General features: G+C 46.9%; 1 protein-coding gene across 1 annotated transcript; it reads left to right on the top strand.

Annotated features, from left to right (window-relative positions):
* The first annotated feature begins 708 nt into the window (after nt 1-708).
* Nucleotides 709-17,896, top strand: ARL8B (ARF like GTPase 8B). The gene is made up of 8 exons (XM_086845101.1): nt 709-787; nt 876-1,071; nt 9,504-9,584; nt 10,188-10,261; nt 10,658-10,751; nt 11,351-11,418; nt 11,650-11,720; nt 13,122-17,896. Exons 2-8 carry the CDS (start codon nt 949-951, stop codon nt 13,169-13,171), a joined length of 561 nt encoding a protein of 186 aa, XP_086701227.1. The 5' UTR covers nt 709-787; nt 876-948; the 3' UTR covers nt 13,172-17,896.
* The last annotated feature ends 1,285 nt before the right edge of the window (nt 17,897-19,181 follow it).

Raw genomic sequence — 19,181 nt, 5'->3', positions numbered from 1 at the left:
ACTGGGAATAACGAGGTGAAGTGCTCTGTCCCTTTGGTTTTGGAAGTTCTATGAGCACGCACAAGGTTTTATATGTCACTTGCTTAAAATGTACTTGGGCTAACTGGAAATATTACAGTGGGTGTTTTTTAATCCTTATTCTTCTGCAAGCTGGAATTGGATTTGTGGGTGGCCCTGAGGGGCCCTCACAGCAGCGCCATGATGGCACCTGAGGGGTGTGGGCTGGCACCCCTTCACCACCTCCCACCACGGCAGGCAAGGATGGGAGGACAGAGACTGGATCAGGGTCAGCTTTGACATCAAGAGGAATTTCTTCATGGAAAAGGTGGTCAGGCGTTGGAAGGGGCTGCCCAGGGTAGAAGTGGAGTCCCCATCCCTGGAGGTGTCCGAGGAACGACTGGACATGGTGACAAAAACTGGTGACAAGGTGGTCTTGGGTCATAAATTGGATCTTCCCCAACCTAATGGAGCCTGTGGTGGAGAGGGCAGGGCAGAGCCTGCTCCATGGCGGCTCAGGGGTGTGACACCCCTCCTCACCGCACCCAACATGGCGGCTCAGGGGTGTCACACCTCTCCTCACCGCACCCAACATGGCGGCTCAGGGGTGTCACACCTGTCCTCACCACACCCAACATGGCGGCCCCGCCCCGCCCTCTCCCGCCGCGGGTCCTCCCGCCGCCAGGGGGCGCTGCGGGGCGGGGCGGGGCCGGCCGGGCCGGGTGACCGCGGCGTCACGTGACGGCGGCGGGGGGAGCCGGGCCCGGACGAGCGCGGGTGTCCCGGAGCGGCCGAGAGCAGCGCCCGGCACAGCCCAGCCCGGTACAGCCCGGCATAGCCCGGCACAGCCCGGCCCGCAGCGTCCCGGCCCGCCGGAGCCATCGCCCGGCCCAACCCGCAGCGCCCCCGGCCCGGCCCGCAGCGCCCCCGGCCCGCCCGCCCGCCGCCACCATGCTGGCGCTGCTGTCCCGACTGCTCGACTGGTTCCGCTCGCTCTTCTGGAAGGAGGAGATGGAGCTGACCCTGGTGGGGCTGCAGTACTCGGGCAAGACCACCTTCGTCAACGTCATCGCGGTGAGCGGGGCGGCGGGCGGGGGCCGGCAGCGGCCTGAGCCCGGCCCGGGGCCGCGGGGCTGGAGCGGGGCCGGGCCGCGGGCAGCGGCGTGTGAGGAGCCTTCGCTGGGTGGGATGGCCGAGCCCTGGCGGCTGCCCTGCCTCCCTGCACCTCTGTGTGCTGGGGGGACCCGCGGGGTCGCTGATCCCACAGCGGGGCACGGCCCCACAGCGGGCTCTGAAGGCGCCTTTCGGTCGGGGTGTCGGTGTGGCGGGGCTCGTGTTAGCAGATGTGGAGATAACATTGTGTGTCTTCAGTGCCGCCTCCCTTCGACTGTTTTTCAGTAGTCCTAAATCATTTGAGTGTCAGCACCCACTCACGGTTCTCCTCTCAAATATTTGCTTATCGATTGCCAAAACCCATATCAAATAATCTCCTTTCTCTTAAGGTACAACTTACCTAAGAAGTGCAGCTCACAAGCACAAGCCCATCAGCAGCAAACTGCTGCACTCGGGCCTGCTGATCTGGTGATGTGCCTGGAGCAGGTAAAGGAAGGGTGTGGGAATACTCCTACACGAAGCTTTTCCATTGTTGAACGAGATAAAGAGTGGCTTTGCCTAAATGGTGTGTTCAGCTTCATCAGTGTCCTGCTCTGCTGATGTATGTGGTGGAAAACATTGCAGGAGACAATCTGGACTTTGGGAGCTCCTGAAATGGGCAGCCAGGCTTTTCAGGGAGCGTGAGTGACCTGAGTGCAGTGCACCTAGAATGAGAAGGCTGGTGTCTCCAGCTTTAGAGTGAGCATACCTTCAGCTTGTTTTTTTTGAGGCTGTGTCCTTAACCACGTGGAATAGGTGTGAGAATGTATTTATTTAAGTGCCAGTTGAATGAGTTACTGGCTGGGAAAAGGACTTTCGTTCTCTTGCAGTTATGCATCATCCTTGCACACTGACAAACACCCTGGCAAAACATAACCAAACCCCTGTGTAGCTCAGGTGTGAGCACTCAGTGGGCTTCCTGATAATCATGGAAAATGGGTTACTTCATGAAAGGTAACTTCTCTGACTAGTTGTTAGCTGAAAGTTGCTGGAGTAACCCAGGAATGCCGTGAGCCTTTTCTTTCACACTCTGCCTGTACATCTGGGCTTGGATTTGTAGAACTGGAGGTCTGAGATTATTGAACAGCTTCAGTCTGTGGCTGCTGAACTGATACTGCTTGGAGTGTTTCTGCAGCTGGGAGCTCTCTGCAGGCTTTTCATCCTCTGGAATCCTCCTGGTGATGGCACTTGACAAAAAAATGCATCTGTATAGCAGCAGCAGCATGTGTTTTGGGAGTTACCTGTGAAACTCACTGCAGGTGTGTGCAGCAGTCAGCTGTAGGAGCTGCACATCAGTTGAGTCCATCTAAGTTTTCTCCAGTGGGAGAAGTTTCCCTAAGTAAAGCTGGAGTCTGTTTCCAGCCTCCTCTGCGGGGGTTGAATCTTGCAAGGTTTCAACCACATGTTAGGATCACACCCAGGCATTTATCTGAGTGAGTGCCATTCAAAGAGCCTTGCAAAACCCCGGGAAGGAGGAAGCTGTTGAGCGTGCTGACACAGCCTCCTTAGCTGGTTTAGTTTGGAAGCATCAGGTCACATTTCTGAAGTTTTTAATTAGGAAATCTAGTGAGTCTTTACATAAAAAAAACAGAGGGAGGGGGTTTGCTCAGGTTTGTATTATTGGTTTAAACGAAATAATAGCATAAGCTTCAGTTACCAGTGCAAAATCTCTTTTTAGAGAAGCGCAGTCCATGGCATGCAGAGCTGATTTCTTATTTGCTTCCTTGACTGACTTTAGTTCAGAGCCTGCATTTGGGAATGAGTGCAGGAAAAGAACAACAGCTCTCTGCAGGCCAGTTAATGGTTTGGGTGGATGGGACTGTTGGGATTCCTCAAAACTGAAATGAAAGGAATGACACAGCAAGATGTCCTGTAGGATAGCTCTAAAAGCTGGAGTGCACACCAGGAACTTGGTGTGGCTTAGAAGGCTGTGTGCTGCTTTATAAAAGGGCTGTGGCCAGTCTCGACAACAGTGGGTTTAATCCAGTATAAATCTCTAATGTAATCTCTAGCCATCAAGTCAGGAACTAGAGGGAAAACTCAACCAATCACACAGGGAAGCTTGGTACAAGGCCTGACTGCTGCTGAAGTGGACAGGCCACGAGAGGCAGACAGTCCAGTTCTAGAATAATCCTCTTCTAGATTGGTAGCGGGTTTTGACCGTGTTTATTCCTCCAGTGTAAACAAACACTTGATTTGTAATCAGACTAAACAAGCGCCTGGAGAGTCAGAGGACAAGAGGGAATGGCTTTGAACTGAGAGATGGAGAGGTTAGATTAGATATTAGGGATAAATCCTTCCCTGTGGGGGTGGTGAGGCCCTGGCACAGGAGCTCAGAGAAGCTGTGGCTGCCCCATCCCTGGAAGTGTCCAAGGCAGCTTGGACAGGGCTTGGAGCAGCCTGGGACAATGGAAGGTGTCCCTGCCTATAACAGGAGGTGGCACTGGATGGTCTTGAATGTCCCTTCCAACCCAAACCCTCCTGTGATCGCTTTCATTAGAAGGTTTAAAACCCAACGTTAGCAGTGAAATCTCGTTAGAGCTGGATTCAGCTAATGCAGCTTCTGCTTTTCTAAGGCTCCGCATTAGTCACTGTCTCTAATTAGATATTAAGCACAAGTTTTCCATGTGCGTGAGTAAACTTGCTCACAAGGGAGGATATCATTTCTTCCTGGTCCTAATTTCCCTAATGTGGATGGCCTGTGGCTCTTGTTCAGAGAAACTGCATGTCATCCCGGGATCGCATCTGGAGCTGTCACCTCCTGATCCGAGCCCTGGAAATGCCCATTATTTACAGACTCTGCAGGATCCTGTGCTGTTTGCAGCTCGTGGCCGTTCCTGGCCTTCCCTCAGGCTGGCAGCTGGAGCTGGGAGCCGTGGCTGTGCTGCTGTGGGGAGCACGAGAGGCGAGGGGGCTGCTCCGGCCGCCTGACGCAACTGAAACACGACTCAAGTAAACTGAGCCTGCTCCCAGCCCCGCAGGTGCTGCTGGAGAATGGGGCACTCCTGCAGCCTCAGCCTGTCTCATGGAACAGTGGCATGTCCTGGGCTTTCTGTACAAGTTTTGCTTCGTTCCTGGTAGGTTGATCCTTGATCCAGGTGTTTGGCTCTGCAACACTGAAGCTCATTAGCCTGACAGGCAGCAGACTTCTGGAGGAGTGGGAGGAAGTTGGACTTTTCTGATACAGTTACCAGGTTCAAGAGCTGAACTCAACTTGTTTGTGGGGAAAGGGTAAATAAGGTCCCTTTTTAGGATTTGTGTCAGAGCCTGAATTAGTTTGTTTGGGTTTTTTAACTTTGGACTATCTGACAAGTGTTGGAATGAGACTGTGGTTTCTAGAGAGAGGCAATTCCTGAAGTGCCCCTCAACGAAAGATTCGTTTGGCCAGCTGGGAGCTGCAACTTCCTTCTGTTCTTGTGACTTACAAGTCACAAGAGTGTAAGTTATAAGTAACTTTGACTTGAAGAAGCCACACCACAGAAGTGCAGGAAAATATTGCTCTAAAGAGCTCCAGTGCTGTTTTAATGCCTTTTGAACCACCCAAATAGGCCATAAATCCTGAGTCTTGTCACTTCATACGTGGCTAAGGGAGAAGGCTGATAAAATCTGAAGTGTTTCTTAATGGCAGAAGTCTCTTGAAATGCATTGCATCAGTTCATTAGCTAATAAAGCTCCTAGGAGGTGACTCGGACCCTTTCGTTGCTTGCTGTACCCTAGGTGGGCTAAAGCAGGTGACTGAAATCAGAATCTGCTTTTTCCATCTTGGTGCTGAGTTCCTGTAGAGCACTTTGTAAGCAATGGCAGAGCTTTAAGTGGTAAAATCTGGATAAGGACACTTTCTTCACTATCAGAAGCATGAAATGTCCTGAGCTCTTACATGACTGACTTCTAGACAGACATATGCCTTCTTTATGGTAGATATTTGCTAAGCAGCTCATGTCCTTTTAAATATTCAATTAAAGTCAGGGCTGGGGAAATAAAAATGCCTTTCCTCGTCACACACCACTGTTTTGGTTTCTGCAGCAATCATTCCTGGTAGTGTTGTTGGGATGCATTCCAGGGATTGAAGCTTCTAATCTGGAGTTCAGGCTTCTGATCATGATCACAAGTAGCTGGAACACTGAAGTATATCCTAAAGAAGGAAGCTGGACTACAGAAAGTTGATTTGTCCATTTATGATGCAGTACTTGGTTGAGGCTATGAGTGTTGCAGAGGAGGCTTAGTGTAGGGGTAGCTTGATATAATGCTAAAATTGCACTGCTTTTTAAATATTTTTTTTAAGAAGACATTTTGGAGACATGCAGCATTTTTTCTTAGTGGGAAAAGAAAGAAATTTTTAGAGATGAGCAGCTGGGTTTGATGTAATACTCTGGTTCAGGTGGATTGGGAGTGCCCTGGCTGGATTCCATACTCCAATGGTGTTGTCTCCTAGTTGGTTAAGCTTGTTTGTGATCTCATCTAGCTGGATGAAAAGTATTATGATTAAAGATAAAGCAATCTTTGCTGTGTAATAATGAAGTCTGTATGAAGAAATTGGTCCTATAACAGTAGTGAATCACATCAGCTTTGTGAGATGCAAACTAAAGGCTGGCCTGACCTTCTCTGATGACACCAAGAATGTTCTTGTGCAGGCTGTGGAATCAAAATCGAGCTTCTTAGGGGGCTGACAGTCTGGTAAGAGTTGTCCCAGGCTGGATAAGGCTTGGAGCAGTCTGGTGTAGTGCAAGGTGCCCTGCCCATGGCAGGAGGTGGAACTGGATGGGCTTTGAGGTTCCTCCCAATTAAAACCACTCTACCATTCCATAACTCCCTGGAATTTGAGTTTCTGGCTGTAGCTTATGGTTATGGAAAGACAGATGAAGAAACCCAAATGTGGTTTTGTTTGGCTTATTTTTTTTACTCCAGACAGCTGGAAATGGTAGGTTTAATAAGGTTGTTGTAATATTAGTTCAGTTATGAAAGGGATTAAATTTGCATCCTTTGTACACTTCTGGAATGTCAGGGGATTCAACACTTGTCCTAAGTTTTCCTCTGGGAGATGCACTATACCTGTAGGTGGCTTGTCAGAAATGCTGCAGTCTGTGATTTGGTGCTGCTGCTGATACAAGGTGAGCTGAACCCAAACTGATCCCAAACTGATGGAATAAAGTCCCTTAGTTCAGTCTGGATGCAGTTTCGCTGCTCTGAATAATCCTTATCCAACATAAGTACTCATCTGGGTGAGTGTGTTCATGCTGCACTAAAATCTCACGTTTGGGTTCTCCAGGAGCTTTGAAGGGAGCATCTCTTAAAGCAGAAGGCTGAAGGATTAGTCCTGTGGGTTCTGTGTGCATGTGGCCTCTGAAGCTGGCTTTGTTTAGTCTCCCTGTCCCTTATCTCCTGCACGGGTTGGAGTTAGCTTTGTTTGGTGACCTTCGGTTTGTGCTGCTGCTGTGTGGTCTGCGTGGCCTCTGGGCTGAGGCTTCCATCAAAATCCCTGCTGGAACAGCTCCTGCCCTTCCAGGAGCCCTGCAGGGAGTTCAGGGTCTGCCCGTGGGCTGGGCACCACTGCTGAAAACAGCATTGCTGGATTTGTCAGCAGCTACTCCTGCTGTCCTTGGTCAGTGTTTGAGCAGTGCTGCTGTGTGTGACAGCAGCCAAAGGCTTCCCATCGGGAATTGGAAATATTGCTGTGCCTGTCAAGCTTGTTTTAAGGCTGGGGTTTTAGAAGGAAAAAGAATCTTATTGTGAGCACACAGTGATAGCACCGAGTACTCTGCTCTGGGAGGGAAGGCTGATTCAAATGAAATGACTGCTGGTAGAAGTATTTTCCTTCGAGTAGCTTTTGCATATGAATACTCTAAGTTGAAGCTGAATTCCTGGCTTTTTTCCTCTGTGGAGGTAGTAAACAAAAGCCCTCTAAATTCTGAGTTTAGAGAACTGTTTCTGGGCCAAGACAGTTGAATGTGGTAGCAGAATCCATCAAAGGAGATTACTGTCTGCTGCTAAAATCCTTTACAATCATTTTGACCAATTTTTGACCTGTCTTAAAAGAGAAGGTGACTGCCAATAGCCTTCCTTTCCAGTCCACTGCCTGTGAGCAGAGGAACACCCACACTCACATCAGGGGAAGGTCTTTCAAATGAAGACCTGAGCTGACCCAGATGTTCGTGGCAGCTCTGGATTGTCCCTGTGCAAAGCAGAGAGCAGGCAGCTGAAACTCAACTGAGTGACTGCAGTTTTAAGGTTTTGAGGTTTTTAAGCAAGTCAAAACAAGTTTGGGGATGTGCAGCGTGGGTAGTGAGCACTTGGGAAGGAATAAGATACAGCAGCTTTCCTGAAGATTCTGTACAAGTTTCCTGTGGTGGGTCACAGTAATTTCAACATTACATTAAAGATGTGGCAAATGAAGTGCTGCTCCAATCTGCAGGAATCTGTATCCTAAAAGAGCAGTGGGAGAACATGAAATTGGTACTGAACGCACTGCAATTAGTGGGATGACTGGCACAGTGAGTGCTGCAAGGGAGGGCTGTAAACTCCTCACAGGGAAGGGCAGGGAGTGTTTGGACAGCTTGATGAGGGTCATGATAAGGTTGTTTATGGGGAAAAATCAGGGGGAAGGCCAACAGAGCAGATATCTTGGTGGGAATCACTTCTAGACCACCCAGCCCAGGCTGGAGAGGCACCAAAATCCTCCTTAAGCTGCTGGGAGAAGTCTCATCGTGTCTAGGCCTTGTTCTCATGGGGGGACCTCAGCTTCCCACATGTCTGCTGGAAATAAACCCAGCAGGGAGGTGATGAGTCCAGGAGGTTCCTGGAACGTGTGTTCCTATTGATAAGAACAGCTCTCGAGAGAAGGATCTGGAAGGATCTGAGTGGGAATAGTTGGCAGCATCTGGGGTAAGGCTCAGCAGCACAGAGATGGAGGCTCAGGGAGTGCTTGGGAGACGCTGGGATAGGAGCTGTGGGTGTGGGGTGTGACTGTGGAGGCAGGAATGTGGAGGCAGGAATGCTGTGGTGCTTGAACAACGTGGCAAGTGACCCTTCAGAGGCAAGATTGGTTTGAGGAGCTGAACTGAGCTGCCCCAGCCGTGGCAGCGCAGCTGCCCATCAGCTCTGAGCTGTGCTGATCGCTCTGGCCACAATGGACAGCTCAGGCCCTGGCATTTTGGGCAGGAATGGGAAGTTCCTGGACTGGCATTCCCATTTGGCACCCACCCTGCTCTTAGAAGGGGTAGAGTGGCTTCTGAAGCCGTGCTGCAGGGTCTGACCCAAGCTCCTCGTGCAGCCCTGGTCCTGCTGGCCACACTGCTCCTGACACAAGCCTGTTTGCCTTCATGGCCACCTGGTCAGGCTTAGCTGCTCCTTGCAGTCAGGCCCTAACTCTGGGGTGGTGTGTCTGCTGCAGAGATCCCAAAAAGCTTTGAACGCACGGGAACTTCTCTGGGCAGTGTCAGGAGAGAGGTGCAGACTTTGCTGCTGTGATACCAAATCCTAATTAAACAAATGAATGCTTTGGGATCAACTCTAATTTTTCCAAATGTGCTTGACTGTCTGGTTCTATTACACATAATGGATGTAGTGAGCTTCATAATGGCCACTGTGGCTGATTCACCTTCTGCCAAACAGCCAAGGGAGAAATCTGTAGTAGTGTTGAAAACTCTTGTTCTGGCTGCAGGAGATGTTTGGGAACTTGGCTCTCAAGCTGCTGCAGATGGAAGTGTCACAGACAGTAAAACATCTGCCACTGGAGAGGCTCTCCAGTGCAGTGCTGTTTGCAGCAGTTCTGTCCCAGCTGCTGGAAGCGGGCTGGGATTCTCTGGAGCTGTGTTTGCACTGCTGGACACGCTGGACGCTGTGGCCTGGCAGGGAGCTGACCCGTCAGGTCCTTCCACTTCACAGCCTTTAACACTCCTCAGGGAGTCACCCCGTACCTGTGGGCTGGAGTGGTTTATTACTGCTACTGCTGGCCAGAGAGCAGCTTGCATCAGAGGGATCCCTTCTGGATATTTCCGGCTCCCAGGTAACTGGGAGATCCCGGCATGCAGGCCTTGGCTCCAGCAGAAGTAGGTGAATGGTTCTTTTCCTCCCCTTGCCCTGGCTGTCCAGCTGTTAAGCTGTGCAAAGCACTTTCCCAGGTGACTTTTCTCCCCTGGCTGCCTCAAGGCTTGAAAAACTATTTCAGTGCTTGTAAGAAATGAGGTGTCCAACTTCACACAAGCTCCAGTACACATGGATTTAACACCCATGACTTTTTGGCTGTAAAACCTTCAGCTGGAAGGCAAATGGTTAGAAAAAGCTTGTGATATTTTACTATGTAAACCACTGGTGTCAGATAAGCACTAAATTTAGCTTTCTCTCCTTTTTTTTCCCAGTCAGGTCAATTCAGTGAAGATATGATTCCTACTGTGGGCTTCAACATGAGGAAAGTTACAAAGGGTAATGTTACAATAAAGGTATGTTGCCATGTTGCCATTGTTGACTGTTTTCTTTAGCTTCTAGTTTGAAATTCACGTGTTTGCTCTGTTTTGCTTCCAGCCATGAGGCAAATATAGAAAACTGAAGAGGCTCAGCTAAATCTGTTGAGTAGTTTAAGGAGGCATTTATGTTTATTTATGGAGTTTCTGAAATGAGAATCTGTGTGTGATTCCCAGGTTCATGGACTAGTTAAATCACTGTTTTGATAATGCTGTCTGGCTTCAATCTGAGTGTTTGAGGCCCAGGGATGCTGCTTTCCTGCTCATCAGGTTGTTTTACTGAAGATTTACATCAAAAGCAAAGCTTTAAGTGAATACATTGTATTTTCATGTGTACCTCAGTGTGTAACTATATACACGGGATGTTCTTGCCTCTGGTGTGAGATGCTCCAGTTTACATCTCCTGCTGTTGGGCCCTAAGCTCTGAGCAGCTGTGCAAGGGATTATTCCTGTTTTAACACGGGAGACGTCAAGCAGCTGCTTAAGGAGAAAGGAAAAACCGTTGTGATTTCTTGTCTTATCTTTGCCTGACATGTTTAAACACAGTGCATGGCTAAATTGTCTTTCTCCCCTTGCCTTAAGATTTGGGATATAGGAGGGCAGCCCCGATTCCGAAGCATGTGGGAGCGATATTGCAGAGGAGTTAATGCTATTGTGTAAGTGTCCTTCCTTCAGCTCTGCTTCCTTCACATGTGCTTCTCTTCTCTGGGAGCCTTCCTAACACTGCATGCCTGACTCTGTAGTTCTCCTTGTGATTCTGAACCTGCACTGCAACCACACTGACCTTTTTCACCCTTAAGTTCAGGGCTCAGGATGGGTTATTTTATCAGTGTCTGATCTGGAGTACTAACTCCTCCCTGTCTGAACTGGGTGGCAGTGCTAACTCAAAGCATCTTCCTTCTGCTCTGCTCTTGCAGAATTCTTTTTAAAAGAACTAAATTCTTTGCTCAGAAGTCCTAGCTTTGTTGAAAGCCTTGTTGAATGCTCAAGGAAAGAGTGATGTTTCTGCAGGAGCTCAGTGTCACTGACCTAACCTGAAATTCTCTTTAAAGCTACATGGTAGATGCTGCAGATCGTGAAAAAATAGAAGCCTCTCGAAATGAGCTGCACAACCTTCTAGATAAGCCCCAGTTACAAGGAATCCCCGTAAGTAACATCACCTTAAACACCGTTAAATGTCTCTGAGGAATGTGCATCACTTGAGCAACTCTGAAGTCTGCCTTGAACTCTGAATTGTGAGGCCCAACCTTACTGGTCAGTGTAAGCATGAACAATATCTGCCCCTGGTGCCATAAACCAGGTTTTGACCTTCAGTGGTCTTATTTCATTCAGTGCTCACAAAACATAATAAATACAATTGAGACAGTAGATCAGAGCATTCCACAGGATCAGTTTGTGCTATTGACTAAAGGTTAACCACAGTGTAGTACAGAAGTGTAGAGTAAGTTTGGGGGATCTCAGATGAGTGTGCTGCATATGTTCACAGATTTTTCAGCTATTCCCTTGCTTGCTCTTGGCACAGAACAGTTTATTTGTACCCCCTCTTTTGCTGTGACTAGGTCAGTCTTTCTTGATCTGATTTAACAGTGAATATCTCATTCCATTAGACTTAATAGGCAGATGCAGACTGCTCATAAGACTCCCTTGAAGTTTGTTTGGTTTCTGATTTTGGTTGGGGTTTTTTTTTCTGTTTGTTTAGGTTTTTTTTAAGCAAAGCCACAACCATTTCCTTCTCTGGATTTCAGGTTCTAGTACTTGGAAATAAGAGAGACCTTCCTAATGCTTTGGATGAGAAACAGCTAATTGAAAAGATGTAAGTCTAACCCTTGCTAAGAAACATCTTCTTTTACTCAATAAATTCATGTGCATAGGACTGTTATTAGATCAGGAAGCTCACATTTATGAGTGGAAAACCCAGCAACAGCAGGTAACTGAATATTGTACAGAACAAGTTGTGTGGGGAAGGGGAAGAGGAACAGTTCACATTGTCAGTAAGAGTCCTTGTGTCAGTGAAATGTGTGCTGAAATCTTCTCTCTTTCCTAGGAACCTTGCTGCTATTCAGGACAGAGAAATCTGCTGCTACTCAATTTCTTGCAAAGAGAAAGATAATATAGGTAACTATTATCCCAAAACACTGAGAATTATGAAGTGCTGTCAGAGGATGGATTGGGGGTATTGTAACCTCTTAAACTTCCTGTCTTCAGGAAACCAGGAACAAATCAAAGACCAATGCATGAGTGCACTGGTTAAATTCAGCATAACTCCTGATGGTGGGGAGGAAGCCTGACTGGTGTTAAAGTTTTAGGGGTTGTAGTTACCAAAAGATGCCAGTCCCTGTGAAATCTGCTCCTTTCTTCAGTCAGTTTGCAGGAAAGAGCTGACCAGTCCATGAACTTGGCCTAAATGATTTTATACTTCTGTCAAGTGCTCTCACCTCTGCCTCACTTGGTGAAGATGCCAAGTACTTGCAGCAAGTTTTTCCTCAAGTCATTCCCTTGAAATAATCACCTTCCCTTGCTGTGTTATCAGAGCAGTTTGTGTTGTGGCATCTGCCAGTCCCCGTTCCCTGCAGGCAAACAGTGCCTTTTTCTAGCACAGACATCAAGTGCTGTAGAACTTGTGGAGTTCAAAGCAGAAACCATGTCCTGTGTAATTTCTGGTATTTGCCATAAGCTTTGTGAGTAAACTGAGTCATCTCAGCTGAGTAAAAACAGAATTTAACAGCACTTTCCAACCTTTTCCTGATGCCTTCCATGGCTGCCATGGGATTGACACTGGTGCATTGCCAGGGTAACAGGAGTTTGCTGATGAAGAAATTTCAGGGTGATGCTCCCAGGAGAAGCTCTAAAGGACACCAGGATGTTTTTATAGGGAAAAAAAAAGCTTCTTTCTAGGAAAACTGAACAGTCTGTGGAAGAACAGTTGTTGCTTCCAAAAAACTGATGCTTCCTGTCACCTTAGCATCAGTTAAAGGTTCAGACATGATGGATGGAAGCAGAGTCCTTTCTGTGGAGATCCACACAACGCTCCCAGCTCAGCTGTGCATCACTGAGGCTGTGGAGAGGGGAGCCAGGGCCTTTCCCTTCCTTAGGAGAGCCTCTTCCAGGCAGGGAGGAGCATGTTGCCTTGTACCACAGAGCTAAACCAGCTTTGTTCTCATTAGGGGAGGAGCTGCAGACTGGCTGAATAGAGCAGTGCTGATCTAAAACTAATTATTGGAGCCATAGTGAAATGTTCTATGAAGGAATATATTTTTGCTGGAGATGGACAGAACTGAGGAGCCAGGATGTGTGGGGCAGTGCCTGTCATTGTTACCTGAAGGATGCTGGGCTGTTACAGGATCAAAGCATGGGCAGCAAGCATCCTAAAACATTCTGTTCATCTGCCCTGGGCCATCCTCTGGAGAAGGGCTTGGATATTCCTGTCCTGTGTTTGGGACACTGGAATGCCAAAGCCTTGCCACTTGTACCAACACAGACACTTGCATGTGGAACTTCTCTTCTCTCTCCCTGTAGATATCACGCTTCAGTGGCTTATTCAGCATTCAAAATCTAGAAGAAGCTGAAGTCTTCCTGGAATCTCCAGTACCAGTTGGCCATAATCTCAATTGTCCACTTCCCTCCATAATGAGATACTACCCAAAAATCCTGTATCAAGAATCTGCCTTTCACGGTTCATTTCTCATGTGCACTGCTGAAGACTTGTATTCCTATTCTGTCACGAAACAACTAGAGTTGTCATGATAAAGTCAGCACAAATATTTATTTTACAACCATCTGTGGTGGGAGGGCTGTGGGGGGGCTTTTTAAAAGAATATCTCTACCATGTTAACTACGATGGTACACTCTGTTCTGGTTTTTCAGGGCCAGGTTTTTATATGATTTTCAGCAAGTGTTTTATTTCTAGTGTTTAGTGGCTTGAAGATGCTGATGCTTGACAGCATTAAGATTCTGTAAGATGCCACATACAGTAGTTAGAAAACATTTAAGCGTGAGTTGTGGGATACTGATTGGTCTCACAAATGCATGTGATGTGTGTACGTAAGCAGAGAAATGGAAACTGTTCGCAGAGGGGAGCACAAGGCATAGATCAGCATCACTAATCTACAGCTGAGATCCTGTCACTTGAAAAAGAAAACTCTCTTGGTGAATTAGGAAAGTCATCTGTTTCAAATCATTCTGTTGCTTCTGTTTAACATTTATGTGGGGGATGGGAATGGACTGTTCTGTCAAACTTTAAAAAATTGGAGTATTCCAGCATGAAAACAAATCGCTAGGAACATCAGGCTTCGTTCAAATACATTTTTCTATCTCCAGATACTCGTGGTCTCTCTCTGAAACCAGAACACGCATTCTGAGCAGCTGCATGACACCCAATTTACTGATGCTCTTGTATCGAGGCAGTTGTTGACCTTTAGCACAATCTGTGTGTAACTGTCAGTGTCTCTCCTGCTCCTGCAATGGCTGGGCACAGTTTCACCTGGTGCTACGGAATACCTGGGCTATTGTGACAACTCTAGACCCGCCTGCTTTCTCCATGTAACCATGTGCAAAGCCTGTCAGATGCAATGAAATGTTTTGCTGTGTCAAAGCACAAGAGAGCCAATGAATTGATCCTGTCTCTTGACTAGCTCCTGCAGCTTAGGGAAGCGTGTATAAACTCAAGATTATAATGTTTCCGTAGCTCTACTTTCTCAGTGACTTCAGCATATTTAAAGGGACGGCTTTGTTAAGACTGGTTTGTTCATCCAGCAGTGTCAGTGTAGCTACTCGTGTGTGCAGATCCATGGTGCAGCTGCTTGTGTTGCCTCACACTGTGTGTGATTCCTCACCTCCATGTGGTTTGCATCCCGTGGGAGCCTCGGGCTGGGAGCAGCGTTCAGTGCCCTCGGTTCTGACAAGCCAGTGTTAATGCAGACTGCCATGGCCTTACTGTCCTGTCTCAGCTCTGGCACTGCTGCACAGACACTACACGCTGCCTGCCTTCAGTCTGAAGTTACATTTTAACTTTTTGTCCCCTTTCAGTTCTCTGAAGCATGATTGCAATTAATCCATACTCTGGTGCTGTAGAGGAGAGGGTGTATTAACTTGCTACTGTAGTCCCGAGTTCACCAGAACTGCTACAGTTACTTTTATTTAGCAAATTTGCTTGTGCCTATAATAAGGAAACTAAACTAGAATGTGTGAATCTTTGTGGGGGACCAGGTCACTGTTTAGTTAACTGGCCTATAGCTAAACTTGATGTGTTTGGTGTTTATCTACTTCACTGCTTTCAGCGTTTATGGCATCCAAACACTACCAATTGTTAACCTGTGCATTACTCTCTGCATGTGAACAACTTATACAATTACTGAACTTTGTAAATACGTGAATTTTTTTATTTAGGTGGATGCATATGTTGGTTTACTGCTCTTCAGCTTTATTCAATAAACTTATGTTTTGAGGGTTGTATTGACACTTAACTGCCTGACTTGAGTTGATGTGGCTGAACTCAAAATGGAAAAACACAATGGGATGTCTGTCTCCTCTGCCAAAGATTACAGTGGAGGAAGAAGGATTGGTAAATACTGAGCTGATTTCTATTCTGTGGTTCAACTATTCCAATGAAATGCTCGCAAAACTACCTTTGAGGCCTGGGGCTTGCTCACCTTACCTGAGCAGGCTCAGATAGTCAGTCTGAGCAGATTTCAGGGCTTTTTTATGTGTGTGAAATGCACTGGTCAGCTGCAGGGTCTGAAGTAGGGGCAGCCTTCTGGAGCTGTTTTCAGGAGATAAATGCATGTGTCTGCACACTTGGTTCTTGTGTGGAGCCTAGAGTAAAACCTTTGTTTTTCTAGCACAAGTGTCAGATCTTGCAGTGCCTGATCATTCACTGCCAATTAAAGCGGAAAGATTCTTATCTTAGTGCAAAGCGAGGCTTTTGTTGACTAAGGTCTTGAACAAAATCTTTGCCATGATTTTAATCCAAAGTTTCACTGACTGTTCCAAAGGTTTCTGCTGTATTAATTTCTCTTAGGACACTGATTAATTTATAGGACTGTCTGTCAGCATCTTCCAATTAATGGTAAGAAATTGGATGTCTTGTTTCAGCCTTGTCTCCCTGTGAGCTTTCAAACTTGCTGAGCTGTATCAGGTTAGTTTTTAGTCCTGAGTGCAGGTCTTTGAGCATCCTTCACGTGTAACTCAGCTGATGGGAAGGACTAGTGAACTGTTAAAGATTGTGTGCATATTTCTTTGGGAGTTTCCTGCATGCAGAACAAGCTCCCTGTAGTTCATAGTCAAAGTAAAATGTCTCTAGACATACATCTGAAAAACAGTGTTAGTGCACTAAGCCTTGTCAGCCTGGCTGGTGTGATATTAGTACCAATCACTGAGTAAATCAGCTGTGGTATGAAGTGGCCCACAGCTCTTTGCTTGATGTGGTATTTCAGTACCAGTTTCTGTTTCTAGGTGTAAATAGCAGGGAGAGACAGAGGCCCCCTGTAACACCTGTGTGCTCTAAAAGGTACATTTGCAATACTCCCCAGAATGCCCCCAGCTGGGTGTCACAGCTCTCTGGTACTGCTCTGCCACATGCCCTCGGTTGCTCCTGTGGCAGGAAGGAGACCTCAGAGTGGCTGTTGGATTCCAGTGCACAGGGCTGCACTTGTTCTGTTTCTGGGTTTGAGTAACTTGCCAGGTACCTTCCCTTTGAAACAAGAAGTGGAGGAAGTGTTTCTTTCTCAACACCTTTTCAGCCTTGGACTGAAAACAATACTCAACTGGCACATTATGTCCAAGGTTAAATCTCTTCTGGCCTAATATTGGTGTGGAGTTCAGGCATTAGCAGTGGTGTTTGCTGAACTTGGATGCTGTAGCTCTGTTCTAGAAATGTAATTTCACCATGGTTAATTGTCTCAGGCTCTGCAGTGAGCATGGGCAGTAAAAAGAGGCTGATTAAATTTCCCATTCTCTTCACAAAAGTTGCTTTTGGGATGCATTTTAGTTTCGTAAGTTACTGCATTTGACATCAATGGCCATAGTCCTGAAACTCCTCCGATGCAGGTCTTGGTTGCTGGCATATTAAGAAAAGCAGCTCTTGTGAAAAGGCAGACACTGAGCCCGAGAGAACTCGTGCTGGCGAGTACCTGGAAGCTGGACAGCAATCCTGCCTCTGTGACCTGGTGGGTGTGGGCATTGTGTGCTGTCCTGGGCTTTAAATCAGCTCAGTCCCTGGTGGCTCTGTTCTGTGCAGGTGCTCCTGCAGCAGCAGTGATGAGATGAGGAAGGGCTGTGGGAGAGTTTTCCTTGCAGTGTCCCTGTCCTGGTCAGCGTGGATGGAGCTCCTCCAAGTGCAGTTAGAGAGCAGGGGAGTTCCCATCAGCCAGGGACAGCTGAGGGGCTGGGCAGCTGCACAGAGCAGCTCTGTCCCACCACTTGGCAACAGGAAAGCTGCACAAATGTGGAGCTGTGCCATGATCTGTGGAACCAATTGTCCAGTTTCTCAATGATTTATGTTTTCTCTTTGCATCTTGATGGAAACAGGTTGGAAAGATTTTGGGTGCTGATATCAAACTGCATAATCTTCACTTTCTGGTAGAAGTAAAGGCCAAAGAAAATGCCTTAAACAGTCTCTCTGTTGAATCTCAGAACGTTGTGCAGGGATCTGTAATAAGCTGAGGTATGGCTTAGCAGGATTATCAAGCTTTTAACTTCCCTGAGGTTTCCTTTGTCGTGGCCGTGGCTGTGCAATGGCACGTCCTGGTTTGCTTTGTGCAGGAACTGTGCTCCCCCAGCATGCCCAGCACTGCTCCCCTGCCTTGCTCCTGCACTGACCCTGACGAGTGTGGATCCCAAAAAGGGGTGGAAAGCAGAATATTTAGCTGTTTCTAAGCTGACATGGACAGTGAATCACATTAAAGGAGAAGCAATGTGTGAGTGCCTGAGCTTCAGGGCTTTAGTTCCCAAAACATGAGTGCAGAACAACTTGTCTCACCAGACCATGACCCTTCAGAGAGTGCTCTGCTGCTTTTTAGGCAGCTGCTGCATGTTCCCGTGTGTCTTGGTGAAACAGAAGGGTTTTCTCATGGCAAACACAGAATGGCACTCAGAGGGGCTTTGCACATGCTCTTTAAAAGGAGAAGTGAAATACTTGATGTTTTTATTTCCCTCCCAGTGGAAGGTGGGTAAGTAGACCTTTGTGCCAGGATTAGTGCCTTTTAATTATGACATGACAGGTTTTATTCTGTTAAAGGCAACATCTATCATTGTGATAATTTTGAAGTGCTTCAATAAAGTGTTGTTGAAAACCACTTTTTTGCATATTCATCTGTAGTAGGACAGCTGTTTTTATTATTGTTAGAAATATCTAAGAGCCCTCATTACCTAATTGTGGGAAACATTTGGGTATCTTTACCTACATCACTTCATCTGGAGAGTGACTGTAAACATTGTGCTCAGTACAGGTAATTTTGAGAGGCCAGGGTCTGAAATTGCCATTTCTGATTATTTTTGTTCTGGTACTGGAAGCATTGGTTGGTCTCATTTGTGTTTCTCTCTGAAAAGACCCATTGGGTTGATTATATTATTAAACAAACAGAGCAAATATGTCAATAGCCAAAGAAAAAGTTGTTTTGGTGTGTGAAATTTAAAGCTAAACTCGATTCTCACAAGAGTCTCACGAGTAAGTAAACTATTAAGGTGCTTTTGTGTAATTGTGTTAACTTGGGGTGTGGATACTTATCTTTGCAACAAGGAGGAATTTTCCTCTTTTTAGAATCAGTAATGAATTCCCTTCTTGATTTGAGTAACATTTAAAAGATCCATGAATTCTGCAGACTGAGGAAGGGAACTGAAAGATTGTGGCTAGAGGATTTTGTCCAATGTCAGCATCCAGTAGTCTGGATGGACCACTGAGTTCTGATACTTGGTTTGGATTTATTCATTCTACAGTTTCTGTTACTGGATGTTAATAATTGTTAATAATTAATAATTAATAATTATTAATTATTACTGGATGTTAATAATTATTACAATGTTAATAATTGGAAAACAAAGATCTGAACTACTCTAAAATACAAGCTGCAGACAGATTATTGTCTGGTTGTCTGTCTGTGCATAATAAGTCCTTTATTTATTTATTTTTTTCCCGTGTAGGCATTTTTCATATTTTGCCCCATTTCCTTGTAACAAATCAGGCACTTTGGAAAAAAGATGCAGCGCCAGTGTGAAAGGGCAGCTCTGTTCAGTGACAAGTGACCTGTGCACAGCCAGGTCTGGATGCTGTTGAGGTTGCTGGGGTAGCTCAGAGCTGGGTTTCCTCTCTACCTCCCCCAGCTGTGGTTTCTTTCCGTTCCTTTGTTTGTCGTCGAGAGGTTTGGTTTTACATGCGGAGTGTGTTCACTCTCACATCCACACCTGGCCTTTGTCAGCTCCTCTATTCCTGCAGCCGTCGCACGGGTCTCCCCCGCTGCGGTCACCTTGCTGTCCAGTGGGGCAGGGAATCCCTGTGTCCATCTCCTCTGGATCCTGGGCCGGAGCGTGCCTTGCCTTCCTTCCTTCCTCCCACCGCAATTCCCGGTTCCTGCCCTGGCCGGG

Source organism: Cyanistes caeruleus, chromosome 11, assembly GCF_971803275.1.
Source record: "Cyanistes caeruleus chromosome 11, bCyaCae1.hap1.1, whole genome shotgun sequence".
Lineage (NCBI taxonomy): Eukaryota > Metazoa > Chordata > Aves > Passeriformes > Paridae > Cyanistes > Cyanistes caeruleus.
This window is presented reverse-complemented; position numbering and strand designations above follow the sequence as displayed.

Bases quoted from the DNA above. Each gene is read 5' to 3' on its own strand.
- ARL8B (XM_086845101.1), top strand. From the start codon at position 949: ATGCTGGCGCTGCTGTCCCGACTGCTCGACTGGTTCCGCTCGCTCTTC. The intron at 10,262-10,657 runs GTAAGTGTCCTT...TTCTCTTTAAAG, and splicing joins AGAGGAGTTAATGCTATTGT to CTACATGGTAGATGCTGCAG. The intron at 11,721-13,121 runs GTAACTATTATC...CTCTCCCTGTAG, and splicing joins CAAAGAGAAAGATAATATAG to ATATCACGCTTCAGTGGCTT.